The following is a 24,227-nucleotide window of genomic DNA, read 5'->3' as shown; positions in this document are numbered from 1 at the left end:
GTGAAGTGGTAGTTGTTTTATATATATATGTAAAGTTGTATATCTGAAGTGGTAGTTGTTTTATATATATATGTAAAGTTGCATGTCTGAAGTGGTAGTTTTATATATGTAAAGTTGTATGTCTGAAGTGGTAGTTGTTTTATATATGTAAAGTTGTATGTCTGTAGTGGTAGTTGTTTTATATATGTAAAGCCGCATATCTGAAGTGGTAGTTTTATATATGTAAAGTTGCATATCTGAAGTGGTAGTTGTTTTATATATGTAAAGTTGTATGTCCGTAGTGGTAGTTGTTTTATATATATGTAAAGTTGCATGTCTGTAGTGGTAGTTGTTTTATATATATGTAAAGTTGCATGTCTGAAGTGGTAGTTTTATATATGTAAAGTTGTATGTCTGAAGTGGTAGTTGTTTTATATATGTAAAGTTGTATGTCTGTAGTGGTAGTTGTTTTATATATATGTAAAGTTGTATGTCCAGTGGTAGTTGTTTTATATATGTAAAGTTGTATGTCCTGAAGTGGTAGTTGTTTTATATATGTAAAGTTGTATGTCTGTAGTGGTAGTTGTTTTATATATGTAAAGTTGTATGTCCAGTGGTAGTTGTTTTTATATATGTAAAGTTGTATGTCCGAAGTGGTAGTTGTTTTATATATGTAAAGTTGTATGTCTGAAGTGGTAGTTGTTTTATATATGTAAAGTTGTATGTCTGAAGTGGTAGTTGTTTTATATATGTAAAGTTGTATGTCTGAAGTGGTAGTTGTTTTATATATATATGTAAAGTTGTATGTCTGAAGTGGTAGTTGTTTTATATATATGTAAAGTTGTATATCTGAAGTGGTAGTTGTTTTATATATATATGTAAAGTTGTATGTCTGTAGTGGTAGTTGTTTTTATATATATATGTAAAGTTGTATGTCCGAAGTGGTAGTTGTTTTATATATATGTAAAGTTGTATGTCTGAAGTGGTAGTTGTTTTATATATATGTAAAGTTGTACACCTGAAGTGGTGGTAGTTTTATATATGTAAAGTTGTATGTCTGTAGTGGTAGTTGTTTTATATATATGTAAAGTTGCATGTCTGAAGTGGTAGTTTTATATATGTAAAGTTGCATGTCTGAAGTGGTAGTTTTATATATGTAAAGTTGCATATCTGAAGTGGTAGTTGTTTTATATATGTAAAGTTGTATGTCCGAAGTGGTAGTTTGTTTTATATATGTAAAGTTGTATGTCCAGTAGTGGTAGTTGTTTTATATATACGTAAAGTTGCATGTCCGAAGTGGTAGTTTTATATATGTAAAGTTGTATGTCCAGTAGTAGTTGTTTTATTATATGTAAAGTTGTATGTCCGTAGTGGTAGTTGTTTTATATATGTAAAGTTGTATGTCTGAAGTGGTAGTTGTTTTATATATGTAAAGTTGTATGTCTGTAGTGGTAGTTGTTTTATATATGTAAAGTTGTATGTCTGTAGTGGTAGTTGTTTTATATATGTAAAGTTGTATGTCTGAAGTGGTAGTTGTTTTATATATGTAAAGTTGTATGTCCGAAGTGGTAGTTGTTTTTATATATGTAAAGTTGTATGTCTGAAGTGGTAGTTGTTTTATATATGTAAAGTTGTATGTCTGAAGTGGTAGTTGTTTTATATATATATGTAAAGTTGTATGTCTGAAGTGGTAGTTGTTTTATATATATGTAAAGTTGTATGTCTGAAGTGGTAGTTGTTTTATATATATGTAAAGTTGTATGTCTGAAGTGGTAGTTGTTTTATATATATATGTAAAGTTGTATGTCTGTAGTGGTAGTTGTTTTATATATGTAAAGTTGTATGTCTGAAGTGGTAGTTGTTTTATATATATATGTAAAGTTGTTTGTCTGAAGTGGTAGTTGTTTTATATATATGTAAAGTTGTATGTCTGAAGTGGTAGTTGTTTTATATATATGTAAAGTTGTATGTCTGAAGTGGTAGTTGTTTTATATATATATGTAAAGTTGTATGTCTGAAGTGGTAGTTGTTTTATATATATGTAAAGTTGTATGTCTGAAGTGGTAGTTTTATATATATGTAAAGTTGTATGTCTGAAGTGGTAGTTGTTTTATATATATGTAAAGTTGTATGTCTGAAGTGGTAGTTTTATATATATGTAAAGTTGTATGTCTGAAGTGGTAGTTGTTTTATATATATGTAAAGTTGTATGTCTGAAGTGGTAGTTGTTTTATATATATGTAAAGTTGTATGTCTGAAGTGGTAGTTGTTTTTATATATATGTAAAGTTGTATATCTGAAGTGGTAGTTGTTTTATATATATGTAAAGCTGTATATCTGAAGTGGTAGTTGTTTTATATATATGTAAAGTTGTACACCTGAAGTGAAGTGGTAGTTGTTTTATATATATATGTAAAGTTGTATATCTGAAGTGGTAGTTGTTTTATATATATATGTAAAGTTGTATATCTGAAGTGGTAGTTGTTTTATATATATATGTAAAGTTGTATATCTGAAGTGGTAGTTGTTTTATATATATATGTAAAGTTGTATATCTGAAGTGGTAGTTGTTTTATATATATATGTAAAGTTGTATATCTGAAGTGGTAGTTGTTTTATATATATATGTAAAGTTGTATATCTGAAGTGGTAGTTGTTTTATATATATATGTAAAGTTGTATATCTGAAGTGGTAGTTGTTTTATATATATATGTAAAGTTGTATATCTGAAGTGGTAGTTGTTTTATATATATGTAAAGTTGTACACCTGAAGTGAAGTGGTAGTTGTTTTATATATATGTAAAGTTGTACACCTGAAGTGAAGTGGTAGTTGTTTTATATATATGTAAAGTTGTACACCTGAAGTGAAGTGGTAGTTGTTTTATATATATGTAAAGTTGTACACCTGAAGTGGTGGTAGTTTTATATATGTAAAGTTGTACACCTGAAGTGGTGGTAGTTTTATGTATGTAAAGTTGTGCAACCTGATGTGGTGGTAGTTTTATGTATGTAAAGTTGTGCAACCTGAAGTGGTGGTAGTTTTATGTATGTAAAGTTGTGCACCTGAAGTGGTGGTAGTTTTATGTATGTAAAGTTGTGCACCTGAAGTGGTGGTAGTTTTATATATGTAAAGTTGTACACCTGAAGTGGTGGTAGTTTTATGTATGTAAAGTTGTGCACCTGATGTGGTGGTAGTTTTATGTATGTAAAGTTGTGCACCTGAAGTGGTGGTAGTTTTATGTATGTAAAGTTGTGCACCTGAAGTGGTGGTAGTTTTATGTATGTAAAGTTGTGCACCTGAAGTGGTGGTAGTTTTATATATGTAAAGTTGTACACCTGAAGTAGTAGTAGTTTTATCTATGTGAAGTTGTACATCTGAAGTAGTGTTGTTTAATTTAGTTTTCATTAGTAATATGAAACAGTGGTAGTTTGTGATGTAGAAAAGATTCAGTATTTTGTTTAAACCAATTAAATTCTATGTTTTAAAAATTTGTTCATAGATATATGACTCAGAGAAAAGATAGATAAGAAAATGTAACTAATTTAATATTTAATATTGTTACATTTTGATGACATTATTTATTATTCTGTCACAGGTCAGCGATTTCATCCTTCTTTGCTTCCTGAAATGAAAGATGAAATTCTCGAGCAAGAAATTGAAAGTTATTTGACGTCAGTCACAGCTCTCTACAAACTGATGCAAGTAATAAAATATCCTGTTTTTAAAGTTCAAATAAAACTGAACTTTTTTGTTCTATGTCCTGGAAATAGAATTCCTCTTTTATTTATTCAGTTGACTAATTTTGATAGTATGTATTTATTAAAGTAACATATTAAAGTGTATCTGCATATAAAGAAGTAAAACTAATTTTACACCCTCGGTGTGGATTACTGTACGTGGTGAGGGGACCTCCCAGGGAAGGTTCTGTTCTGTTTGGTTACCTTCTCTGGGATCTAAACATCCTCCCATGTGCTTGTCGTGCATGGCGACCCGTGAAGGGGAGGAGAGGATCCTGGTGGTTGAGGGGTCCAACCCTAACACACCACTTTGGCCTTGAATTCCTGTAGATGGGCGGCCTTTGGGTGGCCCCTCTTGGGTCAATCGGCTGGTCCACTTGGGCTAGAGTCAACCAAGTACCAGTGTTGGAAGTTCTCAATGGGTGTTGTGGGCATTGTGCCTGATGCTGATGTTTGGGTATAGTGCTCACGAAACCCTGGCGTTGCTGCATTGTCCTTGCATGACATTGTAGTGTGTCCCCTCGTAGGGCTCCATGGTGGGTGGGGTCAGTGGGTACCGAAATTTTTCTTTTTTCCTATGGATCCTCCTTCAAAAAATTTAAATAAAATAGTGAAAAACAGTCAATAGGTAAGCGACCACGTCTTGAAGACTCTGAGCAGCAATCTTGAACATCTATAACACAAGTACCTCATTTTCTTATATTACATTCTCTTTTAGAAAAACCTTCAGGGCAATTGTCCCCATTTTTTATTCAAAAGAGACTAGAGGGTCTTGCTGGCTCTCCAAAGTCAGTAAAGAAGCTTCGATCTGGAGACATAATAGTTGAAACATCCACGACCCAACAGAGTGAACTCCTCTTGAATTCAACGGCAATTGGGGATATACCTATTAAAGTTACTTCTCATCCTACATTGAATTCATCACGAGGAGTTATAGTTGAGAGGGATTTGAAGAATGTCCCTGAGTCGGAGATTCTCACTGGTCTCTCCACTCAAGGAGTTTCTGTAGTGAGGTGCATCTCCAGTCGCAAAGATGGAGTTACACTGCCAACAAATACCCTCATTTTGACATTTACATCATCACGTGCACCTGCCACCATCAAGGCAGGTTATCTAATTTGCAGGGTATGGCCATACATTCCAAACCTTCTTCGACGTTTCCAATGTCAGAGGTTCGACCACTCAGAGACATCATGTCGTGGTTCCCTGACGTGCTCGTTGTTGTGGCAAGGACCACTATGCCTAAGAATGTGACATTGACCCACATGCAATAGTTCTCATCCTTCCTACTTTTGTTCTTGCCCAAAATGGTTAGAGGAACAAGAGGTGCAGCATTTGAAAACGACTTATAACATTATTATATGACTATCTCGGGACATATGATGCTGCACTTTGTTCCACAACTACAGTGGGAGTGCAGACAGATCTCTCTGTGCCTCCAAGAGAATTGATTTCTAAACAAATGAAAAGCCTTTTGACCTCCATGGTTAAAAAGGTCGATTAATCGACTTCCACACCCATCTCTTTTCCTCCCATACATTCCAACAAACCTCAAGATCCCCATCCTTCAGCTTCAAATACAGGCATTTCTTCTGATACATCTTTTTCTCCAACCCCAAGAGGCAAAACAATCATTCATTCATGTCCTCAGTCACTGGAATCCCCTTCCAATAACAAAGACCTGCCCAATCAACCCAGGGCAGGATCCATGGAGGTTGATAGACCTCCTCCGACTAAGGACAGTAAGGAAAAAAGACGTGGTTATAAACAGAAAGGTTCTCCAGCAACTTCGCCTAACCGTCATTAAAAATGACCACCTTGATACAATGGAACTGTCGAAGTTTACGTTCCAATCTGGATGATATCAAAACACTGATTGCTTCCCACCATCCTGTATGTATTTCCTTACAAGAAACATTTCTAAAACCTGCTGATACAGTCACTATTCAGCAGTTTTCTCTGTACAGAAATGACAGGCTGTGTGATGGACGAGTGCATGGATGGGTGGCACTATTGATTGATCAGCATGCCCCACCCTGTCTTTGTCACTCAACACACCCTTGGAGGCCGTAGACATCTGTGTTTCCTTGGTCATACCATCACTGTTTGTTCTCTCTACCTGTCCCCTGGAGAGATATATGATCAATCAGACCTTGATGCTCTTGTTGAACAGTTGCCCTCTGCCTTTCTACTCCTGGGGGACTTTAATGGACATCATCCCTCTGGGGAAGTGCTGTTATTGATGGGAGGGGTCGCTCTGTAGAGCTTATGCTCTCTGATCACAACCTTTCTCTTTTCAATACTGGTTCTTCCACTTATTTTCATGCACCTAGTCAGTCCTTTACTGCTATTGATCTCTCAGTTTGCTCCCCTTCATTATTCTCCCATTTTTCATGGATGGATGGCAATAATCCACTAGGCAGTGATCATTTTCCTATACTTTTGAGAGAGACTGGCCGTGGTCGATGCCACCCTACCCGCGTGCCCCGATGGAAGCTGGATCAGGCAGACTGGTCCACTTTCACTGCTTTCGCAGAACTTGATCCTGCCATCGTGAATCAGCCATCAATATACGACTGTGTGGCAGAGGTAACTGGCTGTATTATACAAGCAGCTGCCCCCCGCTAGTACAGCGGTATGTCTCTGGATTTACAATGCTAAAATCAGGGGTTCGATTCCCCTCGGTGGGCTGAGCAGATAGCCCTTTGTGGCTTTGCTATATGGAAAACACATATACAAGCAGCTGCTCAGTGTATTCCTAAAACCTCAACACATTTTCCACAATATCCTCGTCCGTGGTGGAATCCTGCTTACCACTTAGCACGGAAGGCTCAAAAACAAGCCTGGGATATTTTTCGTAGATATCCAACACTTTCGAACCACGTTGCTTTCCAATGGGCCCATGCACATGCTAGGTGGGTAAGACGTCAAAGCCAGAAGGAATCTTGGATTAAGTTCACAACTAGCATATCTTCTACCACCAGTTCCAAGGTCGTATAGTACAGGATTCAAAAGGTCAGTGGGCACTACAATTCTGTCTCCCTCTCGATCTTACTCTGATGGTCAGGAGGTGGCTGATGTCCGGAGCATTACTGATACTCTAGGTGAAAGCTTTTGCCGGGTATCTAGCGCTTCTGCTTGTTCCTCCACCTTCTTGGCCATCAAGACTCGGGCTGAGGGTTCACCTCTTTCCTATCGAACTGACTGTCTTTTTGACTATAATTGTCCCTTTACACTGGTGGAACTGAAGATGGCCCTTCATTGGTCTGGCAGTACATCTGTTGGATCTGATGATGTACACTATGACATGCTGCACCATCTATCTCCTGCTTCTCTTGATGTCCTTCTAATTGTCTTTAACTGAATCTGGCAGGAGAATGTTTTTCCTGATGCCTGGCACCAGGCTATTATTTTACCTTTCTCTAAGCCAGGGAAAGATCCCAAGATTCCTTTAAACTACCATCCAATTGCTCTGACAAGCTGTATCTGTAAGACCTTAGAAAGGATGGTTAATGCTCGTCTTGTTTGGTTCCTCGAATCATACAACCTCCTCTTGCCCACCCAGTGTGGGTTCCGTCGACAGCACTCCACCACAGACCACCTAATTCGTCTTGAAACATCTATCAGAGAAGCCTTTCTCAAACGCCAACATCTTGTATCAATATTCTTTGACATTGAGAAGGCTTATGACACAACATGGAGGTATGGCTTTTTGCAAGACCTCCATACATATGGGTTACGTGGCCATTTACCCATGTTTATTAAAAATTTTTTAATGGACAGGAGATTCCAAGTTCGTGTGGGTTCGACTCTTTCTCATTCTTTTGTACAGTAACTTGGAATCCCTCAGGACTGTGTTTTGAATGTCACACTTTTTAGTATAAAGATAAATGCCATCACTGAACAACTCCCTCTCACTGGTGCGAATGGGCTGTATGTCGACGACTTTCACATCTCTTGTCAGTCGTCGAATATGAGATATATTGAGCGGCAACTACAAACTGCCCTCAATCGTGTACTGAAGTGAACTATGGTGAACGGCTTTAATTTTTCTCTCTGTAAAACCGTTTGCATGCACTTTTGCTGCCAATGGGGTATTCACCCTGATCCTGAACTTCATATTAGTGAAGTTTTGCTGCCATTGGTCTCTGAGACCAAATTCTTGGGGCTTATCTTTGACCGTAAGCTGATCTTTATACCACACTTAAAGCAGCTACGGGTCAAATGCACAAGAGCACTGAACATCCTCTTTGTCCTCTCTACTGCCAGTTGGGGAGCAGATCGATGTTCTATGTTAAAGATATATCGTGGTCTTATTCAATCAAAACTCGACTATGGATCAATGATCTATGGCTCTGCCAGACCCTCGACCTTAAAGATGCTGGACCCCATTCATCACCAAGGACTTCGACTCTGCACTGGGGCTTTCCGCACCTCTCCAGTTCAAAGCTTATAAGTTGAATCTCGTGAACCTTCCCTGCACCTTCGCCGTTTGCAACTATCTTTACTATATTCTTTGAACCTTCGTTCCTTACCAAAGCATCCCACCTGGGGATGTGTTTTCCTTCCTCAGTGGGCCGTACTTTTTCAGAACAGACGATCTGCTATTGCTCCTTTTGACCTTTGCATCCAGGTGCAATTGGATGAATTGGGTCTGTCCGTGGATAACATTGCAGAATCCACAGGTCAGCCCATCCCACCATGGCTTATTACAGCCCCCAAATGTGACCTTTCTTTCAGTCATCTGAAAAAGGCACATACTCCAGATTGGAAGTAATGTCTTTTATTTAATGAACATTTTTCAAACAATCATTTCGTTCCAATTTATACAGATGGTTACAAATCAGGTAATTCAGTGAGCTCTTCCATAGTTTGCTGCAGTTTGGTGGTTGCGCACAGAATCCCCTCTACAGCTTCTGTGTTCACTGATGAACTGTATGCCATATCTCTTGCCCTGGATCATATTGAAGCTGAGAAGTACTCCAACTGCACTATTCATACTGACTTGCTTAGTTCTCTACTGGCCCTGGAATCACTGCACGTTGGCTTACACCCTGTTCTCGCTGATATTCAAAACCGACTAGCCCATTTCTCTGCTACTTCTATTCAGTTTTCCTGGATACCATGTTGGTATTTGCGGGGAATGAGCTTGCAGACATGGCAGCTAAATCTATCTGCTCAGGCACTATCACGACTGTGCCTATTCCGTAAATGAACTGTGGTCCTGTATTTGGCTCTGTTCCAGCTGGCAGTTCACTTGGAGTGAGCAATACAACAACAAGCTTTTTCAAATAAAACCCTATATTGGGCTTTGGCCACTAGCTTCCGTAAGGTTTGGAAGGAGGAAGTTGTTCTAACTAGACTACGCATTGGTCACAGTTTTTTAACTCATCATTTTCTTTTGTCTGGAACTGTTGCACCAGGGTGTAGTTTGTGTAACACTCAAATCACTGTAAGCCACATTTTACTTTCTTGCCATCGTTACAACTCTCAATGATAACACTATTTTAAACATGTTTTTTCCCAGGGTCAATCTGTAACATTGGGCAGTGTTATTGGTGATGGTGACACTGTCCACCTTGATAAAGTTTTTAGTTTTTTAATGGCCATTAATCTTTTTAATCTCATTTAAGTGTTGGATATTTATTCATTACACATTTTTAATTGTGGTTCCCTTTTCAAAGTTTCAATCTCTCTCTAGTTCAATTTGAAATTGGAAAATGGCCAGAACATTAAATAACTCGACACCAGGACTGGAAAGTCCAACTTCAGGTGACTAATGCTGCTGTTTGAACTACCTGTTAGTCGTCCTGGCGAGTTGTTATTACAGTTTTGCTGCATGTCTTTTAAACTTTTATTACTTTATCTTTTGGTACTGGCCATAATGACACACAACCTGGAACCAGGACTGGAAAGACCAACTTCAGGTGACTGACGGTGGTTCTAGTACTTGCCTGTTAGTCTTCTTGGTGGGTTATGATCATTACCATTCTGCTACAGGAAGTCCTTTACAACTTTATAGACTGGATGTCAACATTGGTTTTATGCAATTTTCTGTTTTTAATTGCTGTTTTGTTTTTACCTTCATTTACTTTTACAAATTTTACTACATTTAATTTTTTCTACCTTTTTACTGGATGTTTGGTGCAGATAGCCTAGCTGCTTTGTGCCATAAAACACTAAATCAATCAATCAATCAACTAATTTTATTTCCGTAGATTTATTAAAGAAATTTATGTGTATGGATATGTTAAAACATGCATTATGTGTTAGAAAGTGGGATGACATGTTTAATGGTTTACAGAATGACTAAGTTAACATGTTTAGTCATTTATAATTTATGTATTTTATAATATTGGTTTACAGATTGCATGGTTCAGAAATGTTTACTTGCTTCTTAAGTATATTTATATCTGTTGAAGTGCACATGCTTATGCAATTAGACTGTTAGCTGTGTATGCCTTTTGAGAACAGAAAAAAATGTGTATTGTATCTCAGAATGGCTGGTATGGGTATTAACGCTTTTATTGATAAGTAGAGAACAACGTTTTGACCTTCCTAGGTCATCTTCAACCTAGGAATTACTTTCATAGCAAAAAAGACACTTTGGCAATCAGTGATATTACAACAATTGTACAGCAAGTGGTTGGTTGCATTCTGATCGTGGTTCCATGATCCCCAGCCTCCTGCTTTTGTTATTTCAGCTGATCCTGCTCCATCATTTGACAACCTTTATCAAGGCTGTTTCCAGGCCAGATTTTTCTTCTATTTCTCTTTTCTTAATGAGAGTCATGTTATATCACCTTTGTCCTTCAATGCTTGAGTTATACAAGTATGTTTGTCTTCTCTTTCTACAGATGTTTTTTGCTGAATCTTAAACTAATATATGATATGAGCTTTCATTACTTAATTTCTTCTTCTAGTTGTCCTTGTCTATACCTGTTAAGCTTCCATACAATCTATCCATTTTGCACATTTTTTTAATCACATTACACCATAACCTTATTAGCTTTACTTGGAAAATATGCCAATAACTAACTTCCCTCAGCACCAAGTTTCCTTTATCCTGCTGACCAAATCTAGAATCTACTGTTATAACAGTTGATGCTCTGGGTCAGGATTGAATCAATCTCTGTCTTATTACCTGACTTTTTTGTTGCTTGAGGTTTTGCTTGAAATATACAGGCCACCTTGCTACAGCCTAGCATGGCTAGGTGGTTAGGATGCTTGACTCATAATCCGATGGTCACGGATTCGAATCCTTGTCACATAAAACATATTTACACTTTCAGTTGTGAGGGGGGCATTATAATGTTATGGTCAATCCCACTATTTGTTGATAAAAGAGTAGCCCAAAAGTTGGCAGTGGGTGGTGATGACTAGCTGTCTTCTATCTAGTCTTACACTGCTAAATTAGGGATGGCTAGTATAGATAGCTTTGTGCAAAATTCAGAACAAGCAAAGTACTTTGCTATATATAAACCAAAGGGTTATGCCAGTGCAATGAGTCATGTGTGCTCCTTGGGAAGCAGGTCTTTTCACATCAGTATTTCTTCAATATGGAACAGTCTGTATTTATTTCCCTTCCCACTCTGAACATTCATACTCGGCTATAATGGCTGGTTGAGTAACATTACACTTTACCCACATTCATAATACTTCAGCACCTCACAGGAGGTTCATGAACATATCTTTTACTGTATCAGCTAAATTGGGTAATCCCTGTTTCATATGTATGTGGCATCTCACTAAATGATACATCACCCCCCCAGCAGGTGGCACTTTCCTTTTTAATGCTATGTTTGTTATATATCTACCTCCTGCCTGTCTTCTCACTGTAAGGTTTCAGCTCTTTATTGTGCAGAGAGGTAAAAAATATTTCTGAAGTTAACATTTTTTTTACCTGAATATGTGTTTCATGTAGATACCCACTTCTCTCAATGCCTTTCCTCTCTAGCTTTGGTGTACTTACTTTCCCTTAAAAATAAGTCTATGTTTGAATGTTAATGTACTCAAGGTGACTATTGGAGGATGTGTCACTCTCCTATTGGTGAAGGGTTGTAGGCTAATGATAATTGCCTCATAGACTGATGCAGTATATACCTGTTAATATATGTAGAGTGCTATGGGTGAAGCTTCCCTCAAGGCTAATGGCATACACAAAAATGTTCATGGTAGTGGTAACAGGTACTAGTCTCTTCAGAGTAGTGGCACAAGGTACTAGTTTCTTCATGGTAGCACTGCAAGGTACTAGTTTATTCAGGGTAGCAACACAAAGTACTCATTCTTTGTTTTGCTGAGAGGTGAGTAACCATCTAATATACAGGCTTCCAGTTTATCCCTGAAGAAGAAAGGTCCACCATTCCAAAGTGCTTGGGTTATAGGGTTTTTATTTATTTATTATACAAGTCAGAAATGTTTAATAGTTTACAGATTTAGTGTTCACAATGATTGGTTTACTTTCATTTTGTTTGTGTTTAACAAACATCACATTTTTAACTAAGCATTCATTGTATAAGTGTATAATCTTAATAAGATTTTTCCTTAACTATTTTAAATGTTTATTCAGATACTCTTAAAATGGAATTTATCATAAACTTGATTGTACCACAAAATTGTATTTGATGATTATAAATTGTAAATGTTAAGTTTTGTTGATTTTAATAAATATGATTTACTGCTAGAAGTAAAACATTTATGATTTTTTAATTTATAAGTAGTTTAAAAGCATTGCTAACTGATTTGTGTTTATTGGTAATTTGTTACATGTTTTGTAATTCAGAGTCTCAGATTTTTCACTTTCTGTTAGAGTGAGCTGCAACTGATGCAAGGAATCATTACAAAGGAACAACACAAACCTGTGTTTGAAAGAGTCGTAGGTCATGCTTTGAGTTCTGTCATTAGTGAAGGAGAGGTATGCAAAGTGGCACTTTCACTCAGTATATCCAGTGCATACTTTAGAAAATGTAACTAGTAGCTTGCTTTATCTTCTCAAAGATTTAATATCAGTGACAAACATTTTTCTTTCTTAAAACATAGCAGCACATTCTGTTATCTCATTAAATATATGGAATGAATTGTTAGTTGTATTACACTTCTGTAAGTTTTCTTTTTTTATAAAAGCATCCTGTTTATGACTAACTTTTCTGGAGTGAACTATTGTGATGAGAATACTAAACAATATTTTTTTCATATCAGAACTTAGCATCTAGAGTAAAGAAATGTGTGGCCAGACATGAGTTCTCAGCAGCATTATCACTGTTTCCTATTCTTCGCCACTTGTCGGACATGAAACCAGAATTTGATCGTATCTTTGACGTAAGTGTTTGTGAATAAAATAGTTTCAACTTAAACTAACATCTTTAGCCATGGGTTTCACTGAATACAATACGTGTACTTAAAAATACAACACAAGCGTGCTTAAAAAATGCAGCACAAGTATACTTAAAAATAAAATGATGAAGAAGGTATTCTGTAAAAATTATATTTATTTTTTAAAACTGCAGATAGTGAAGGATCAAAACTAATTATCTGTTAATCAGAAGTTTTAGGTTCAGTACCTGTGGTGTTAGGTTGTTATTCTACAGATAACAAATTTAGTTATCTGTTTATCAGAAGTTTTAGCTTCAGTATTAATAGTGTCAGGTTGTTATTCTACAGATGATAACATAAATTTCAACTAAATTTACTTATCTGTTTATCAGAAGTTTTAAGATCAGTACTACTATTGTCAGGTTGTTATTCTGTTTATCAGATATTCCCATATTTCTTCTCATGCTCAATTACATGTAAGAACATTTCTTAGTTCATTAGAAATGAAAGTAAGTTATTTCTTTGCTACAAAACTATTTGTATGTTTATTTTCTCGAAACTTTCATCTTACAAAGAACCAGATAACCTGTTGTCTGGTATTAGTGATTTATATACATTACTCTGTCCAAAGAAAACCATAATTAATGTCACTGATTATACTTCATGTAAATAGTACTATAAGTCTTGTTTCCAGTTTTTAGCTCTGATACAAGATATTTTACAAATTAATTGAATGTTTTGGGGGTAATTATTTATTTTTCATCATTCGAAATACCCTATTTTAATAAGAAACTTAGTGCCAGAGAAATGTATGTGTTCAAGTTTGTGTTACAAATTAGAATAGAAATCAGCATCTGAGAACTAATGACTTGAATGGGTATAAAAATAAAATTTGTCAAGAATTTACATGTTTTGACAAAGTTGTATCATCATCAGGTACTCATAAGGTTGCTAAAACATTGTATACTTGTCATAAAGTATTTTTCATTACCAATTTAAGCTGTCTTGAAACGTTACTTCGTGAAGAGGGGGGGGATCCTAGTCATCAGAGGGTTGCTTGCCAAACATGAGAAAACATTGAAGATTTGTACCCTTCTTTAAACATCTTAAACTTTTTATAATAAATGTTCTGTTGTTGCTGAAGTACAAGTAGTACACTGCTACCAACATTTAATATAACGTACTTTTCTATCCAAAAAATTAGGCTTTTTTTTCCCTGCATAAATTGAGAGACAAATTACACTGCACAACAATGTTTTTGCTTTTTGAACACTGTTGGGTGTTTCTTATAGATTTTTGGCTGCTGATTACGAAAATCACATCCAAAGTTGCCCATCACGTACCGTTTCATCGAAATCTTCACTTTCACCAGGACGTTGCTACAATGGAAAAACGGTATCAGGACAACTGGAATCCGTCAATGCTTGCTGACTACTGTTGGACACTGCAACGTGATGCACTGAATATTGAATACAAACGAAAATCCAGAGCAAAACACTTTTAATTATATTGAACCTAATAGCGTATTAGAAACATAAACGCAATTAAATACGTTATTGCCGATAAACAGTTAACTGTCTGTTTCTCAGAATTCCTACGCGATGAAGCAAACCCAAAACTATACTTGTGTATACCCACCAGGTACCTGTCACAATCAGCAAAAACTTTCCAGGAAGCAAAACTTCTAACAAAATTGTTGTGCAGTGTTATTACTCAGCATTATCCTGTTTTGGATATCAAAGATTTGCATTGTGATTGATATATTTGATTGTTTCATAATGGTGTACTCCAGTGTTGTGAAATAACTTTCATGTTGTAATTTATATTATTGATTGTTTCATAATGGTTTACTATAGTGGTCTGAAATAACCTTCATGTTGTAATTGATATAATTCATTGTTTTATAATGTTTTGTAATGGTGTACTACAGTGGTCTGAAATAACCTTCATGTTTTAGTTTATCTTTGATTGTTTTGTAATGTTTCATTATGGTTTACAACAGTGGTCTGAACTAACTTTTTTGTTTAATTGATACCTTTGATTGTTTTTTAGGGGTGTACTACAGCAGTCCGAAACAAGCTTCAGGGACTTTTGGTGAATTTACAAACCACAGTAAGTCCTGCTTTAAAGTCTTGTGGACAACATAACTATGTTCCAGTGTGTGCGTGTGTGTGTATTTATCAGTATTCATAACTCTAAAATTTAACTAATATATATAATGTAAATAGGTCATTCAATACTATTGTATGTACATTTAGAATATATCAAAACATTGCATTATTTAAGTATATGCAAGAGATGTCTTAAGGACAGTTGTTTAGACACTTTATTCAAATACTTGAATGTTCTTAACCAATGTATCAAAACTTCAAGGACTAGTTTGATACAATGATTTTTTATATGTTACCGTATTTTCCGCCTAATAAGCCGAATTTCTGGCCCTAAATTTTGGACCTGATTTTTGGGGGTCGGCTTATTGGCCGATCACTCCTTTCGGAAATTTCTTCTTCTTAGGAAATGTTTTTCTTTTGAAAATTACCGTAGGCGGTAATTTTGTCCCATCAGCAAAGCACGTTAAGACTACAGTGAAACGTTGTTTCTGGAATTTCATTGGTTACCTAATTACAGTGAGTGGAGCCAATAACGAATGACATATTGATTCAATCTCTGTCTCAATATGACACGTTCTGCTTTACTACAGAACGCCAATGATCAACACAACATGCATGCTGACGCTGAAACGAGACTAAGAAATCATTTTGAAGAAACTTGTCACTTCTTAAAAATGGCTTCGGCTTATTGGGCGGTAATAAGCAAAAACCCTCATTTTCAGAGCTGAAAAATGGCCTCGGCTTATTTGGCGATTCGGCTTATTAACCGGAAAATACGGTGATTAAAGTTTCTTGGTTTTATTTCTTGGTATACCAGGAAGAGAAAATAATTCATATTTTCTGAGTCTGCATATCATTTTCACATTTAAATTTTTCCTATATCAATTAAAGTCACTTATTTTCATTGTACCCTTCTTCCAATAATGATTTTGAACATTATTATTAGTGTAATGTTCAGAACCTATCTCATTATCTGAACTGAATTATGTCACTGAAGTTCAGTTCTAAGTGAATAAATTCCATATCTTTCAATAAGATTAACTCGTCACAAAACACAGTGCCATTTGTTAGATATCCAAAATATAAGTTAACCCTAAGACTAACACCAGCTACTAATTCTTTTGGTAGGTGTTGCTACTCTCATCATACATTATTGCAAAAATAAAACTAGTTGATGAAATTGTTTAAAATGTTACAAGAACATTCCTAAATGCATGTAGTTTCAGAAAAATAAAACATTAAACATTGATTTTTGTACTGTTTCTAATAAATATTCATTATTTTATGTTGTTATTTGTAATCACATTTTGTATGGTTTACCTACAAAGTGATTTTTATATGTAAAATATTCATTTTAAATGTAATGAATTTGTATAATCTATACAACATCATAAATGAATATAAAAAGTTTTTTAAGGCAGATATTTATATTGTATTATCTATATATTGTCCGCTATATCACTGACTGTCATACAGTGTAATCATATGTTTATTAAAATTAACAAATGGAAATATGTACATACCTTTGAACTCTTAATAGAAATCCACTAGAATAGTCACATTTTTCTTGTGTGTAATTTCACACTTTTATTTTTTCACATATGGCTTATTTTTAATATTGCTTTCAACTTCTCTGTCTGTTAAGTTTTAATACCATGTACAAACTGATGCCTATATCACTTTACAAAGTTGTTTGACATACTTTTCACAGAAACGTATTGCTAAAACAATGGGGTTTACAAACTATCTTGTTTATAACCTTGCAGAACCAGGGGACAAGTTATAGAAATCATTAAACAGTTCAGGTATAATTTTTAAAATACACACAATACATAATTATTAAAATATAAAGTAAGATCCAAATACAAGTTAACTGTCTAACTCTAGCATATTTAGGTTTAAAACCACTTCAGATCTTGTAGTCATTCAAGCAGAAAACTGTATGAATGGCAGTTACATGTACACCATAAGAAAAGCTGTGTGCTACTTTCAAATTAACCATCAGTAGAGTATACTCTAAACTGACCTCTTTCTAACAACTATATACACTTAAGTCAACTAAGTACATGCATGTTGTAGATCTCAAAGCAAAGTAAAGAAGATAGACAAGGCAACCTTTAAGAGTTGATAAATTTATATCTTTCAGAGTGAATTCAGTTGTAGGACTTTGGATCACATTTGTCAGTTATATCAAACACAAGTAGTTTGATTAAATTTTGAATGTAACACAATAGAATGCACCAAAATGAATTTTAAAATGATGCTGGGGTCATATATCACTGTCAGATGACAGCTTATAAAAGGCATTTACACCATAACAATTCTCTTGTAAAAAATGGTTTGTATAAATAGTGTTATGACAATTAGTCTTTTTGGTATTGCAGTCAGCCTGAAAAGCTATGAATTGAATCTTGTTATCATACATACTTCTAATTATTGACAGCTCTGAGAGATTAAAGAATTTAGTAGAGCTTAAAAATATACTAGGCCTAATACTACTATCTTATGTTGAGTATAAATATAGTCATTCTTTACCAGCTTGTAAAAGACATTTACGCTGTAAAAATTATCATAAAAATGGGTTACATAAATAGTGTTTTGTATCCTAGCCAGCCTGTAAAGTTCTATAATGACTGTCTAAAGAATGTAGTGTTTAGAAATGTAATGTCTTATAACAAGTATGGTTGTAACTATGTTTTATAATTATTGTGTGAGAACTGTTCTTTAGTTCATACTATGTTCAAGTGAAGAATGTGTGGTGAAGAAATATTATTGAATATTTATTATTATCTTGCATCTTTGGTTGTTTCTTTGCATGTATAAAAGTATGTTAGCACATTGACACTGGGCGGTTTAAATCAAGCTGATGTGCAGTGATTAGTCTGTTTTATCTTTATTAAATGCAGACACCAAGAAGTAAAAACCACATCATGTTTGTTGACTGTACAGTATGTGATGTGATATTCTATAGACAACTAGACAGCAATAAGGAGATGAATTGAAACTTGATACCAAAAAAATCAATTTTTAGGAAATAAAAGTTTTGAAACAGTTTAACTAACATAAAGTTCATTGGGTACCCAATTATGACAAAATCTTATCCAAATATTGTACATTTATAATAAAAGTTATCCAATCAAGTCATCTCAACATTTATAATAACAAAATTGCTTTATAGTAATATGTTTTGAGTGTTTGCTGAATCTAAACTTTAATAACATCTTTAACGATACAAATCATTAACAAAATTTGAATGGTGTCTTGTAGATTCACAAAGCCTTGGAAGAATTTATTGACAGCATTAAGAATGATCCCGATACTAAACTACCTAAAGATGGAACTGTTCATGAGTTGAATAGTAATGTGAGTTTTACACCTGTAAATGTTTCTTTACAGTCAAGGTTTTTATATGTGATAAAAGTAGTAATTATCAGTCTGTGTGAAGCCTTAAAATAAAGCATATATCATTGTATATCAATTCAGTCATAGCCAAACCTCATGTACCTTTAACAAACTTTAAAAAACATTTCAGGTAAAAATAATACAAGTTCAAAAAAGATTAACTGTACAGCACCTGGCTGTGCATGCTGCCCCAAGGGCAAATTCGTATCATTATATTAAATAAGATTGTAGAAAATATACTTGGAGTTGTTCCATATATTTTATTAAATGTTCCAAAGTTAATATTAATTCAATGGTAAACACTTATTATTCAATTTTATACATAAAAATTAAAAAATACCCCAAATATGATTCCAAACAAAGACATTAGTGTTTATAAGTTTTTCATTTTTTTCCTTTTTGTTTCTTTATTCATTGTTATACAGCATATATAGTTCCCTAGGACTAAAGTTGAAATACTTTGAATAAAGCAGGACTAGTGTCAACTCACATACAGTCTTCTAGAAGTAATGTTGAAGTTGTTTGAACAAAATGACACCAGTTTTAACCCACATACAGCTCTCTAGAAGTAATGTTGAAGTTGTTTGAACAAAATGGCACCAGTTTTAACCCACATACAGCCCTCTAGAAGTAATGTTGAAATAGTTTGAACAAAATGACACCAGTTTTAACCCACATACAGCCCTCTAGAAGTAATGTTGAAGTTGTTTGAACAAAATGGCACCAGTTTTAACCCACATACAGCCCTCTAGAAGTAATGTTGAAATAGTTTGAACAAAATGACACCAGTTTTAACCCACATACAGCCCTCTAGAAGTAATGTTGAAATAGTTTGAACAAAATGACACCAGTTTTAACCCACATACAGCCCTCTAGAAGTAATGTTGAAGTTGTTTGAACAAAATGGCACCAGTTTTAACCCACATACAGCCCTCTAGAAGTAATGTTGAAATAGTTTGAACAAAATGACACCAGTTTTAACCCACATACAGCCCTCTAGAAGTAATGTTGAAATAGTTTGAACAAAATGAGACCAGTTTTAACCCACATACAGCCCTCTAGAAGTAATGTTGAAGTTGTTTGAACAAAATGGCACCAGTTTTAACCCACATACAGCCCTCTAGAAGTAATGTTGAAATAGTTTGAACAAAATGACACCTGTTTTAACCCACATACAGCCCTCTAGAAGTAATGTTGAAGTTGTTTGAACAAAATGACACCAGTTTTAACCCACATACAGCCCTCTAGAAGTAATGTTGAAGTTGTTTGAACAAAATGACACCAGTTTTAACCCACATACAGCCCTCTAGAAGTAATGTTGAAGTTGTTTGAACAAAATGACACCAGTTTGAACTTCAATGTAATATTGATTTTATCTAATCATTTTTTCTACATTGTCTGTAGTTGTGATCTAATTATCTGCCTCTCAGTTAAATGATTTAACTTTTAAATTAATAAATTGTTTAACTTTCTTTGTTCTATTTAGCTGTATTAGTCAACATTGCAAAAATGTGAACAAAATAAAAGTTTACCCAGGTGATATGTAGTAACAGAAAGATATCTTTCACTTATTTTTACCACATTTATCGTTCACATTTTCTTGAAGTTCACAGGTAACTTACTTTGTTATTACATATTTCATTTTAATTATGATGTAAGGCTATAATACAAAAGTAAATGATTATTGTTTTTAATAAGGTAGAGTAGATTTAGTTAAATCATTTTACACTCAATTTTATTAGTTTTAATTTCATCAGCAAGGCCACTATATTAGGCTGATAAGGCGTAATGTAGAAAGAGTAGAATTAACTACATGAATGGAGGAACAGAATCAGCAACAAGTAAATTACAAAAAAAATATACAAGTGATTATGAACTGGGTTTAAAAGTACCAAATGAAGCTTTTTAGTTCATAATTAAGATAAAACTTAGTAATTATTGTATGCTAGTCTTTAGAGATGCAGTGAAAGAAAGTGCAGGATTTTTAAAATCAAAACAAAGGCAAACAATACATACTGAGAGAATACAGCTTTACAACAGTGTAAAAAGACTTTAAAATTAGAAATCAAAATCTAATATTACAGGGTTTTTTTGTTGTATCTTTAAAGAAATATGTATTATGAAATATTTTTAGATTTCAAGAAAAACATATAACTGAAGCAGTAAAGGAGAAAACTATTTTGCACTTTGATCTTTTCTTAAAACAAACTTGAATGAATTATGTTTAATCAAATTTAAAAACATTATTTCATGGAATTCAGAAAGTAATAATGTATTTACCAGAGGCTACTTATAAGAACAGAATAATGGACCTCTTTAAAGATTTTAAAGAAATAAGTTTTCTCATTTTTTTGTATTAATACTTTTATATTTTCTTCGTTTTAAACATACAATTCGTAAAAAACTGCTCAAAATTCTCGTCTCTCTTTTGGTATTCAATAAGATGACATCTGGCATCATAAGGCACAGAAAAGTTTCACTTTTTAGCTTTTTTTTTATCTGCATAATGTCTCTATTATTCAACAGAAACAATTGAGAGGACTCTAGCCTTTTTAACAAAGTTTAATGTATATTTTGAGGTCTTTCTACAGTTAATAGAGCCAAACAGAACTTAGTTGGAAATAACCAATGTAAATCACTGTAAGTCAAGTTTAAATCTAGAGAAACGTGCAAATTTCTGAAGGCCATGATGGTCAAGAGCTAATACACATTTAATGATTCTACAGTTTATTGTGGACAAGTTACAGTGTCACGTATTTATTGTCGGCAAGTTACAGTGTCACATATTTATCATCGACAAGTCTTCTATTTATTATGTTATGTATATGTTCATGTATTACAATTTCAAATAGCAGGAAATTTTAATTTAAAACTTAATTGAATGTTAATTGATACACAATTTTCTTTCAAAGATGTCACTTTGTTTAGAGTTGAGTCTAATTTCCATTTCTTTCAGTCTTATTTCTTTCTTGGCTTTCATATGGGCTTGTGTATCCTTAAGATGTTTTACCTTCTCTTTTCACTCCTGTATGGGCTTGCTCTTCCTTGTCTTCAGTCCAGGCATATTTGGCATCTAGACATTTTCTTTGAACTTTGACACAAGCTTATTCAAACTCAATTTGTTTGAATTTTAATTGGCTTTCTAACTTATCTTTATCACTCAGCTTTGATTGGCTAGTGGAGACACATGAATATTCCCCTAATGCTTCCCCAGAAAACAAATCATCAACTACTATTTTGATTATATGTTGTTTTTTAGTTCATTTTTTCTCGTTGATTTCTTCACTTCTGGTTTTAAAATTTTGGTAATTTTGAGCAATTCACTTTCGTTATATTTTTCTAGTTCTTGGAGGGAGGGGGGTGAGTTAAGCAAACCTTAATAATCAGACATGATCAAATCCTGTTGACACTGCTAAATATAGATTGAATTATGATTTGAATTTTATATCAAATTTTGTCTCTCATTTGGATCTCAGACATGAGCCCCCCAGTTTATTATGTTACATATTACAATTTAACTCAGATGGGTCTCTAATGTATTATGTTTGTGGGTTATGTATTACGCTTTCAATTAACCAGAAATTTTAATTTAGAAGTTAATTAAATGTCAATATATGTCAAATATATATTTGCCAACAAGGTTGATACACAGTTTTCTTTATTAACACACATTTTAATATACAAACAAGGATACAATTAATATTAGTGGTTATTACAAAAATTTTCAATCTCGCAAATAACATTCAGTTGTATATCTGGTCTGCATTTGAATATTTTATTGGTGTTCCAGGTCCATGATGAGGAAATTAATTTTATGTTGATACATTTTACTTGATGGGAATGCTAGCTAGCTCTATTCTTCACACGTGAGTTTTTCCGAACAACAATATCTAATGTCATCACAGAAATACCAACATCAGAAGTGAATTCACTGAAGTTTGTAATGTTTGAAATCTACAAATATTATATTGAGATGTTAGAGTTAGTACTAATGGTTTCAGGTTGTTATTCTACAGATAACAATTACGATATTATTTTGAGATGTCAGGGTTAGTACTAATGGTTTCATGTTGTTATACAACAGGTAGTAATGTAACAATTATAATATTTTATTGAGATGTTATGGTTAGCAGGTAGTAATGTAACAATTATAATATTATATTGAGATGTTATGGTTAGCAGTAATGGTTTCAGGTTGATATACGATAGATAACGTAACAGTTACAATATTATATTGAGATGATAGGGTTATTACTAATGGTTTTAGGTTGTTATTTTACAGATAACATAACAATAACAATATTGTTTAAGTATACTTGTAAAAAATGGCTGGTTTGGGTTTTATGCAGAGGAGCAAACAACGTTTCAACCTTCTTTGGTCATTGTCAGGTTCACAAAGAAAGAAAGGTAACTGACTGATAACTGACCACATGTTTGAAGGAGGTTGTGTAACTGAGTGTAGGAATGTAGAGGGCATGCTTAAATGTTTGATTATATTTATTGATATAGGTATAAAGGTGTTCCTTTGTGTTAGTTTATTTTGGGCTTGAGTTGTTGTATAAGTAAGGCTTTTTTAATTTTGCATTTGTTTATGTTTGTTTCTTTATTTAGTATTTGGGTGTTTTCTATGGTTATGTTGTGTTTATCTGATTTACAGTGTTCGAAGAAGGTCGAAATGTTCACTCCTCTACATAATAAATTTTCTCAACCCAAACCAGCTGTTTTTACATATATATTTTCCCAGAGATGCCAACCATTATGATTTGAGTGTAATCATTATAATTTTGGTATATACATTACGACTATACACTCATACAGACAAATATTATGACTTGTTGCAACTCCCAAATTATTATATATTATATAGGCCTATACGATAAAGTGATAAATTGTTCCCCCAGGGCTTGAAAGGGGTGAAAAGAAAATTTCTAGTGAGATACAACTAAATTTTGATAACAAATAAAAGACATAGTCCAAATGGCTACTTATGATAATCATGTTTGTGCTTGAAATAATAAAAAAATATTTGTATCTCGACGTCTACCAATAGTTTGAGTGAGGTACTTCTCCATACTGGGTACGTGGGGAATCCATAGTTACGTCATCAGTGCTTGTCAGCCAATCAGCTCACGTAGATGGGTATTTCTCTTTTCTAAGTGGCATAGAAACACCAATGCGATCATTCACAATGTAGAAATAAAGAGGCCTGGTTCACCAGATTGTCTTGTTTCTGGCAAATCTAAAAGGACTAAAACTGTGAATCAAAAATTTAGGAAAGAGTATAGTGCAAAATATCCAGTCATTGCATCAAAAGTCAGTGACAGTCATGCATTTTGTACAGTTTGTCACATCGATTTTTCTTTGGCACATGACGGATAAACAATTGTTCCAGACATACAAAATCAGCATCTCACCAACAAAAGGCTGAGGTGAAGACAAAAACGATGCAGATAACGACATTTATGAATAAGAATTCAGAATATGAAACCATAAATGCAGAAGTGATGATCATGCAATTTGTCATTGCTCATAATTTAGCCCTAGCTGTAGCCAGCCGATCATGCAGGACATCTATTCAGAAAAATGTTCCTGATATAGCGAAAAAATATGGCTGTGCTAGAACCAAAACTACAGCCATTGTACAAATGTTGGGTTGTGAAGATGACAAAATGATTTCAAGCATG

The 24,227-nt window shown here is 34.1% G+C and overlaps 1 protein-coding gene across 2 annotated transcripts in view; it reads left to right on the top strand.

Annotated features, from left to right (window-relative positions):
* LOC143243667 (exocyst complex component 7-like) overlaps positions 1-24,227 on the top strand; it is a 59,397-nt gene that overhangs the window by 22,606 nt on the left and 12,564 nt on the right. Inside the window, exons 8-12 of one of the 2 annotated variants that reach the window (XM_076487297.1) lie at positions 3,577-3,683; positions 12,528-12,632; positions 12,917-13,036; positions 15,083-15,142; positions 18,409-18,504. In XM_076487297.1, the coding sequence (XP_076343412.1) occupies positions 3,577-3,683; positions 12,528-12,632; positions 12,917-13,036; positions 15,083-15,142; positions 18,409-18,504 (488 nt within the window). The remainder of the gene's footprint in view (positions 1-3,576; positions 3,684-12,527; positions 12,633-12,916; positions 13,037-15,082; positions 15,143-18,408; positions 18,505-24,227) is intronic. The other variant, XM_076487298.1, reaches the window with a different exon arrangement.

This window comes from Tachypleus tridentatus, unplaced genomic scaffold (assembly GCF_004210375.1).
Source record: "Tachypleus tridentatus isolate NWPU-2018 unplaced genomic scaffold, ASM421037v1 tig00000628_pilon, whole genome shotgun sequence".
Classification (NCBI taxonomy): domain Eukaryota; kingdom Metazoa; phylum Arthropoda; class Merostomata; order Xiphosura; family Limulidae; genus Tachypleus; species Tachypleus tridentatus.
The sequence above is the reverse complement of the archived record's forward strand: the minus strand, read 5'-3'. Positions and strand labels throughout refer to the sequence as shown.